The sequence below is a fragment of the Cherax quadricarinatus genome, chromosome 20 (assembly GCF_038502225.1).
Source record: "Cherax quadricarinatus isolate ZL_2023a chromosome 20, ASM3850222v1, whole genome shotgun sequence".
Taxonomy (NCBI): Eukaryota; Metazoa; Arthropoda; class Malacostraca; order Decapoda; family Parastacidae; genus Cherax; species Cherax quadricarinatus.
Window position 1 is genome coordinate 45,494,994 of NC_091311.1, and position 10,441 is coordinate 45,505,434.

Here is a 10,441-nt window from a genome sequence, read left to right on the forward strand (position 1 = left end):
AAATTGTCTCTGACATACATCGCTACTCCACCACCTTTCCTGTTGACCCTGTCAGTGTGGAATAATTTATAGCCTTGTATGTGACATTCAGAGAGCATCTCTCTATCTTTCAGATTGAGCCAGGTCTCTGTTATAGCAATAATATCTATGTTTCCTGCACTTGCAATTAATCTTAGCTCATCTATCTTATTTCTTACACTCCTGCTATTAGTATAGTAAACCTTAAGGGAGCTAGTCCCTTGCTGCCCTCTGCTGTCCCCCTTTGTTTGCTGACCTGATCTATTGTCTTTATTTATAACTTCATGCTGAATGCCTTTTATACATTTACTGTTTCCAACCCAAGTGTTGCAACCTGCTTGTTTCCCACACACACCCATACCTCTATCTTCCATCAGTTTAAAATCATAGGCATTTCACCAATGGCCTTCTCAATCGAGTCTGCAAGTGCTACCACCCCAGCCCCAGAGAGATGTACCCCATCCCTTGCATACATATCATGTTTGCCATAAAAGTTGTTCCAGTTGTCAATGAATGGGATTGCAAGTTCCTTGCAGTATCTGTCTAGCCAGCAATTTACGCCAATTGCCCTAGACAACCATTCATTTCCTACTCCCCTTCTAGGCAAGATGCTACATATGATTGGGATCCCTCCCTTAGACTTAATGAAATCTATAGCTGACCTGTACTTATCTAGCAGCTCTTCTCTCCTACCCTTCCCAATATCATTTCCACCAGCACTGAGACAGATAATGGGCTTGTTCCCATTACCTGACATGATATTATCCAGCCTGTTGACAATGTCCCCAACACCAGCTCCAGGGAAGCACACTCTATCTCTCATCTTCTTATTCCTATTACAAAAAGCACGGTCAATATATCTTACCTGAGAGTCACCAACCACAAGAATGCGCTTACCTCCATTAGCAGGGGCAGTAGTACCCTTACCTTCACTGGCCACTGAAGTACATTCATCCTGAAGAACAGAGAAGCGATTTCCTACCTTCAGATCTTCACTCTTAACTTTCCTTACTCTGATGCGCCTTCCATTACTGTGAACCACTCGCCACTTGTAGCAGGTGCTGGACTGCACCTCACTGCTGGTAGCCGTTGCTACCTCCCCAACTACAGCCTCCTCACAGCGAGAGACAGACTGCACCTCACTTGAAGCCTCATTCCCCACAACTCCAGCCACCTCACACTCTCTCCCAGACCCATTGAAGTGGTCCTTCAGCCTCCTAATCTCCTCCTGGAGAAGCAAGACCTCCTCCTTCAACTCTCCAACCTCAATTTTTAAAACACTGCAGAAGCAAGCCATGCTTTGTAACCGTCCACACTAATCCCCAAAGCAGCTCAGGGTCTGTGACCTCACGTGACGACTGACCACTGACAGTGGACCAACATCACCTGACAGTGGACCAACATCACCTGACAGTGGACCAACATCACCTGACAATGGACCAACATCACCTGACAGTGGACCAACATCACCTGACAATGGACCAACATCACCTGACAGTGGACAAACATCACTTGACAATGGACCAACATCACCTGACAATGGACCAACATCCCCTGACAGTGGACCAACATCACCTGACAGTGGACCAACATCACCTGACAGTGGACCAACATCACCTGACAGTGGACCAACATCACCTGACAGTGGACCAACATCACCTGACAATGGACCAACATCACCTGACAGTGGACCAACATCACCTGACAGTGGACCAACATCACCTGACAGTGGACCAACATCACCTGACAGTGGACCAACATCACCTGTCAGTGGACCAGCATCAACTAGCAGTGGACCAACATCACCTGACAGTGGACCAACATCACCTGACAGTGGACCAACATCACCTGACAATGGACCAACATCACCTGACAGTGGACAAACATCACTTGACAATGGACCAACATCACCTGACAATGGACCAACATCACCTGACAGTGGACCAACATCACCTGACAGTGGACCAACATCACCTGACAGTGGACCAACATCACCTGACAGTGGACCAACATCACCTGTCAGTGGACCAGCATCACCTGGCAGTGGACCAACATCACCTGACAATGGACCAACATCACCTGACAGTGGACCAACATCACCTGACAGTGGACCAACATCACCTGACAGTGGACCAACATCACCTGACAGTGGACCAACATCACCTGACAGTGGACCAACATCACCTGTCAGTGGACCAGCATCACCTGGCAGTGGACCAACATCACCTGACAATGGACCAACATCACCTGGAGTTTACCTGGAGAGAGTTCCGGGGGTCAACGCCCCCGCGGCCCGGTCTTTGACCTGGCCTCCTGGTGGATCAGAGCCTAATCAACCAGGCTGTTGCTGCTGGCTGCACGCAAACCAACGTACGAGCCACAGCCCGGCTGATCAGGAACTGACTTTAGGTGCTTGTCCAGTGCCAGCTTGAAGACTGCCAGGGGTCTGTTGGTAATCCCCCTTATGTGTGCTGGGAGGCAGTTGAACAGTCTCGGGCCCCTGACACTTATTGTATGGTCTCTTAACGTGCTAGTGACACCCCTGCTTTTCATTGGGGGGATGGTGCATCGTCTGCCAAGTCTTTTGCTTTCGTAGTGAGTGATTTTCGTGTGCAAGTTCGGTACTAGTCCCACTAGGATTTTCCAGGTGTATATAATCATGTATCTCTCCCTCCTGCGTTCCAGGGAATACAGGTTTAGGAACCTCAAGCGCTCCCAGTAATTGAGGTGTTTTATCTCCGTTATGCGCGCCGTGAAAGTTCTCTGTACATTTTCTAGGTCGGCAATTTCACCTGCCTTGAAAGGTGCTGTTAGTGTGCAGCAATATTCCAGCCTAGATAGAACAAGTGACCTGAAGAGTGTCATCATGGGCTTGGCATCCCTAGTTTTGAAGGTTCTCATTATCCATCCTGTCATTTTTCTAGCAGATGCGATTGATACAATGTTATGGTCCTTGAAGGTGAGATCCTCCGACATGATCACTCCCAGGTCTTTGACGTTGGTGTTTCGCTCTATTTTGTGGCCAGAATTTGTTTTGTACTCTGATGAAGATTTAATTTCCTCATGTTTACCATATCTGAGTAATTGAAATTTCTCATCGTTGAACTTCATATTGTTTTCTGCAGCCCACTGAAAGATTTGGTTGATGTCCGCCTGGAGCCTTGCAGTGTCTGCAATGGAAGACACTGTCATGCAGATTCGGGTGTCATCTGCAAAGGAAGACACGGTGCTGTGGCTGACATCCTTGTCTATGTCGGATATGAGGATGAGGAACAAGATGGGAGCGAGTACTGTGCCTTGTGGAACAGAGCTTTTCACCGTAGCTGCCTCGGACTTTACTCTGTTGACGACTACTCTCTGTGTTCTGTTAGTGAGGAAATTATAGATCCATCGACCGACTTTTCCTGTTATTCCTTTAGCACGCATTTTGTGCGCTATTACGCCATGGTCACACTTGTCGAAGGCTTTTGCAAAGTTTGTATATATTACATCTGCATTCTTTTTGTCTTCTAGTGCATTTAGGACCTTGTCGTAGTGATCCAATAGTTGAGACAGACAGGAGCGACCTGTTCTAAACCCATGTTGCCCTGGGTTGTGTAACTGATGGGTTTCTAGATGGGTGGTGATCTTGCTTCTTAGGACCCTTTCAAAGATTTTTATGATATCGGATGTTAGTGCTATTGGTCTGTAGTTCTTTGCTGTTGCTTTACTGCCCCCTTTGTGGAGTGGGGCTATGTCTGTTGTTTTTAGTAACTGTGGGACGACCCCCGTGTCCATGCTCCCTCTCCATAGGATGGAAAAGGCTCGTGATAGGGGCGTCTTGCAGTTCTTGATGAACACAGAGTTCCATGAGCCTGGCCCTGGGGCAGAGTGCATGGGCATGTCATTTATCGCCTGTTCGAAGTCATTTGGCGTCAGGATAACATCGGATAGGCTTGTGTTAATCAAATTTTGTGGCTCTCTCATAAAAAATTAATTTTGATCTTCGACTCTCAGTCTGGTTAGCGGCTTGCTAAAAACTGAGTCATATTGGGACTTGAGTAGCTCACTCATTTCCTTGCTGTCATCTGTGTAGGACCCATCTTGTTTAAGAAGGGGCCCAATACTGGACGTTGTTCTCGATTTTGATTTGGCATAGGAGAAGAAATACTTTGGGTTTCTTTCGATTTCATTTATGGCTTTTAGTTCTTCCCGCGATTCCTGACTCCTGACAGTGGACCAACATCACCTGACAATGGACCAACATCACCTGACAATGGACCAACATCACCTGACAGTGGACCAACATCACCTGACAATGGACCAGCATCACCTGGCAGAGGACCAACATCACATGTCAGTGGACCAACATCACCTGTCAGTGGACCAACATCACCTGACAGTGGACCAACATCACCTGACAATGGACCAACATCACCTGACAGTGGACCAACATCACCTGACAGTGGACCAACATCACCTGACAGTGGACCAACATCACCTGTCAGTGGACCAACATCACCTGACAGTGGACCAACATCACCTGACAATGGACCAACATCACCTGACAATGGACCAGCATCACCTGGCAGTGGACCAACATCACCTGACAGTGGACCAACATCACCTGACAGTGGACCAACATCACCTGACAGTGGACCAACATCACCTGACAGTGGATCAACATCACTTGTTAGTGGACCAACATGACCTGACAATGGACCAACATCACCTGACAGTGGACCAACATCATCTGACAATGGACCAGCATCACCTGACAATGGACCAACATGACCTGACAATGGACCAACATCACCTGACAGTGGACCAACATCACCTGTCAGTGGACCAACATCACCTGACAGTGGACCAACATCACCTGTCAGTGGACCAACATCACCTGTCAGTGGACCATCACCTGACAACGGACCAGCATCACCTGACAATGGACCAACATGACCTGACAGTGGACCAACATCACCTGACAGTGGACCAACATCACCTGACAATGGACCAACATCACCTGTCAGTGGACCAACATCACCTGTCAGTGGACCAACATCACCTGTCAGTGGACCAACATCACCTGACAATGGACCAACATCACCTGACAGTGGACCAACATCACCTGACAATGGACCAACATCACCTGTCAGTGGACCAACATCACCTGACAATGGACCAACATCACCTGTCAGTGGACCAACATCACCTGACAATGGACCAACATCACCTGTCAGTGGACCAACATCACCTGACAATGGACCAACATCACCTGTCAGTGGACCAACATCACCTGACAATGGACCAACATCACCTGTCAGTGGACCAACATCACCTGACAGTGGACCAACATCACCTGACAATGGACCAACATCACCTGTCAGTGGACCAACATCACCTGACAATGGACCAACATCACCTGTCAGTGGACCAACATCACCTGACAATGGACCAACATCACCTGACAATGGACCAACATCACCTGTCAGTGGACCAACATCACCTGTCAGTGGACCAGCATCACCTGTCAGTGGACCAACATCACCTGTCAGTGGACCAACATCACCTGACAATGGACCAACATCACCTGACAATGGGCCAACATCACCTGTCAGTGGACCAACATCACCTGTCAGTGGACCAGCATCACCTGACAGTGGACCAACATCACCTGACAGTGGACCAACATCACCTGACAATGGACCAACATCACCTGACAGTGGACCAACATCACCTGACAATGGACCAACATCACCTGACAATGGACCAACATCACCTGACAGTGGACCAACATCACCTGACAGTGGACCAACATCACCTGTCAGTGGACCAACATCACCTGTCAGTGGACCAACATCATCTGTGAAGACTTTACATACCTACTGTATAAGGAAAAAATTACGCGTGAAAAAAAATACAACACGTTAGTGTTGTGTACGTCTTTGTTGCTCCGTCTCCTGCGAGATTAGCTAATAAACCATCCTAAGCTCACTTCAGTCAAATTTAACTAATTCTTCCTCCGTACGTCTTTGATCATGTGGAATGATTTCAACTCATCGTGGAGTGAGAGAGACTTATTTTTTGAAGGGGAAAGAATATATATTTCCACCTACAATATTGAAGTCTCCGATAAGCCCATAGATAAACAAGCAACCGTACGCACAACTCCGCCCGGGGCGGGATAGTACACAGCTTTCATCCATGAACCACCAATCGGCGTTATAACTGTGTGTGACGTCAGACGCCCGGGGTGACCAATGGCTGCCGTGGGCGATGGTGTCGTCACGATGCACCGCCCCCGGTTACGTTGCTAGGGGGGTGCCTGGCACTGAGCCACGCCTCTGGCACTATGCAGGAAATCAATGATGTCTGGACCGGGATGTTGCCGGTGGAATTTTAGCCTTGAGATAGGTGATGGTGGAGGGGTTGGGAAGGAGCCCAGAGTGTAGGCAGGTCTATGGACCTGAGGCTCCAGGTTCAGTGCCTGGGGTTCTACGCTCAGTGCCTGGGGCTTCACGCTCAGTGCCTGAGCTCCAGGCTCAGTGCCTAGGGCTCCCTTCTTGAAAGATGCTATTCAGAATGAACTTGGAGGTAAACGCAAGTATACTGACATTTCCCGAGAAGCGGTAAGAAAGGGAAACAGAGGCCTAGAAGGAGAGAGAGGGGATAAAAAGGTCGGAAAAAAGGGCTCCATATATACCAGTGGTCTGGTTACCGGGGAGCGACTGTGGTGGGAGAGGGGAGACAAGAGGGAGGGGAGACTAAAAAAAAACTTATATATAAAAAGGGCCTCTTTGTGTCAGCATCAAAGTGAGGAGCTGGAGGAGAGCTGGGAAGCTTTCGTCGAGGTAATGTAGATACTTAAGTGTGGGGTTTTATTATGTTAAGCCAGCCTGGCGACAGCACTACACACACACACACACACACACACACACACACACACACACACAGGAGCCAGGAGCTTGGACTCGACCCCTGCAACCTCAACTAGGTGAATACACACACACACACACACACACACACGGGTCAAAATCCTTGTGTAAGGGGTAGAGGGATGCTCGCCGCATCCTTCACATGTAGGGGCCACACCCAGGGGTGTCGTCACAGGTAGGGGGCCACACCCGGGGGGTCGTCACAGGTAGGGGCCAGACCCGGGGGTCGTCACAGGTAGGGGGCCACACCCGGGGGGGTCGTCACATGTAGGGCCACACTCGGGCGGTCGTCACATGTAGGGGCCACACTCGGGCGGTCGTCACAGGTGTTACTGGGTGTCACTGTTTGATTGTTAAGCACTGGCACTGAGAGTGCCGGCACCCACAATAGGGATATCTACATATTTGTAAATAAAAGCTTGTTAACTTCCAAGTTGGACAACAATCCTACCTCCTTTAGTTCGTCCTAGTCTCCCCTTTTTCCCTTAGTTCGTCTTGGCCTCCCTCTTCTTTCCCCCTCACCCTCCTCTCCCAACTCACCTCTCTCTCTCTCTCTCTCTCTCTGCCATCCCCACCGCCCATAACCTGTGTCCCCTCGCTCCTACCCTCACTTCTCCCCTGTAGAGCCAACCATCCTCTGAAATTCATCCCTTCTCATTCTCTCCCCTCTTCCCATTGCCTTTCCTTCTCTTCTCTCTCTCTCTCTCTCTCTCTCTCTCTCTCTCTCACGTGTCTCTCCCCTACATTACCACCATAAGTAATACGACGCAGTAATTATCAAACTTCTACCCTTCCCCTCTCCCCTTCCCCCTTCCATTTCAACCTACCCATCCCCCCTTTCCCCTTCCAAATCCTCCCTCCCCCTCTTTCACCACCACACAGCATATCTGATCACTGTAAACTGCCCTAGTCTTCCCCTCCCTGGCCTCTCCCTCCCCTACGATCACTACCAACACCACTACCCACCAACCACAACCCCCACTAAGACCACCAACCCCCACTAAGACCACAACCCCCACTCAGACCACCAACCCCCACCACCCTCAAACCCCACCACCACTACCAACCTCCACCCTTACCAACCACCACTCCCACGAACCATCACCACCACCACCACCACCACCAACCCCCACCGCCACAAGGTTGTCGCGGGGTTGGGGTGTGCGGGTGAGGGACGGCCGGATATCTTGTGTTTTCTCCCAGTGTTTTTTTCGTCTCAGTACTTCATTATTTGCTGTCAGACTCACTCGCAGCGGCTGTCAGCATTAATTAGACGTAAGGTTAAAAAGCACACGGGGGAGGAGGGGGCCTGGGAACAGAAACATCGCGGAAGTCAAGGAGAGGTGAAGGGAAGATAGGGGAAAGAGAGGTAGGGGAAGCAGAAAGTAGGGGAAGTTGGTGACAGGGCTTGCTTGACCGACAGGGTCATGCTTCTGCAAGATTTGCCCGTGTTGAACCTGACACTGGAGTGTGGAGTTAAGTTCGTGGCACTGTAAGTGAACCTAAGTTCTTGGCACTGTAGGTGGAGTTAAGTTCGTGGCACTGTAGGTGGACTTAAGTTTGTGGCACTGTACGTGATCTTAAGTTCGTGGCACGGTAGGTGGACTTAACATCTTTAGTACCGGAGTTGAAACTAGGGTCTTGGCACTGTAAGTGAAAAATGAAGAAACTCTACCCTGGACTTCCTCCTTATTTCACTGTTAACAGTGCCATCAACGGGAAAGCTATCCCAAGACTCCTTCTACACTGTTTTTCTTCCCGTCGCTGAAGACGCGACCACGTCAACAGGAACGCTGACCACTCACTCACGTCTTGAAAAATTCCCTTTGTTTTGCCCTGTTTTTAAGACTACAAACATGACTGGTTTAATTCCTTACAGTCTGAGGGCGACAGTCAAACTCTTAAGAGCATAATGGGGCTTGGGACTGGGATCTAAAATGATACAATCTAGACAAAGTTGAACTGGAAAATGTGATAGACCCTTTATCTTGGCGTGACGCCTTGACAGGAAAGCAAACACACTCTCTGTTTTTCTTGTTTTAAGTTACTTTCAAACCTGCATTTAAAAGTCCGGGTATTTTGTAACTGGTGACAACAGTGGAGGGATTGTTGACACCAGTCACTTGAATCAGCTGACAGTTAGCGGGTGTTTATATTAATCAGCTCTGATGTGGAAGTTGTTTGTATCAGTCAGTTGTGATGTAGAGCTTGTCTACATCAGTCAGCTGTGATGTAGAGCTTGTCTACATCAGTCAGCTGTGAGGTGGAGCTTGTCTACATCAGTCAGCTGTGAGGTGGAGCTTGTCTACATCAGTCAGCTGTGATGTAGAGCTTGTCTACATCAGTCAGCTGTGAGGTGGAGCTTGTCTACATCAGTCAGCTGTGAGGTGGAGCTTGTCTACATCAGTCAGCTGTGAGGTGGAGCTTGTCTACATCAGTCAGCTGTGAGGTGGAGCTTGTCTACATCAGTCAGCTGTGAGGTGGAGCTTGTCTACATCAGTCAGCTGTGAGGTGGAGCTTGTCTACATCAGTCAGCTGTGAGGTGGAGCTTGTCTACATCAGTCAGCTGTGAGGTGGAGCTTGTCTACATCAGTCAGCTGTGAGGTGGAGTTTGTCTACATCAGTCAGCTGTGAGATGGAGTTTGTTTACACCAGTCAGCTGTGAGATTGGTTAAATGTCTGACCAATAGGAGCATGAAACATCCAGAAAGTACGATGTTTATATAAGGACACGTTTCGCTAAATGTGGCGATGCGTTTCTTCCATTGTCCTCGACCGTACATCAAGCATCCCTGTCTTGCACAAAGTCTCTCTACATATGAACATTAAGAAAATAAGAAAACAGACGAGCAATGCCGGAGGCCTACTGGCCTGTGCCAGATATGACAGTCTCATACCCAACCATAATAGCTCATATATTCAAAGCTAACCCAAGTTATAGCTTCAGTGACGGTACTTGGTACTTTCTTCCACTCTTCAACAGATCTATTAAAGAAGAGTAAGTCACAATACCGTGGCTGGAACAACTGGCAGTTAACCCCCATACATACTACCACACGATCCTTCTTAGCTGAAAATCTTTCTCACTTGTCAATATATTTTGCGATATTAATCTGATTTTTACTCTCCAACGCTCTCACTCTGTAATCCCCATTAATCTCCAGCCTAGAATCTATTTTGTTTGATAAAAAATAATCTCAGGGTAGCATTTACCTTGTGGCATCTACTGCATGACCATCAACTGCATGGCCATCAACTGCATGGCCATCAACTGCATGGCCATCAACTGCATGGCCATCAACTGCATGGCCATCAACTGCATGGCCATCAACTGCATGACCATCAACTGCATGACCATCAACTGCATGACCATCAACTGCATGACCATCTACTGCATGACCATCAACTGTATGACCATCTACTGCATGACCATCAACTGTATGACCCTATCACTTACTCTACACTGAGTGGTGGTGAGGGGAAACTAAGAGGAACTGCTCTCTTTCTTA

At 48.6% G+C, this 10,441-nt stretch overlaps 1 protein-coding gene across 1 annotated transcript; it reads right to left on the reverse strand.

Annotated features, from left to right (window-relative positions):
* Window positions 1-1,333: 1,333 nt before the first annotated feature.
* LOC138853005 (collagen alpha-1(I) chain-like) lies at window positions 1,334-4,190 on the reverse strand. The gene is made up of 2 exons (XM_070087096.1): window positions 4,169-4,190; window positions 1,334-2,265 (listed from the first exon to the last, which is right to left on the reverse strand). Exons 1-2 carry the CDS (start codon window positions 4,188-4,190, stop codon window positions 1,334-1,336), a joined length of 954 nt encoding a protein of 317 aa, XP_069943197.1.
* Between the last annotated feature and the right edge of the window lie 6,251 nt (window positions 4,191-10,441).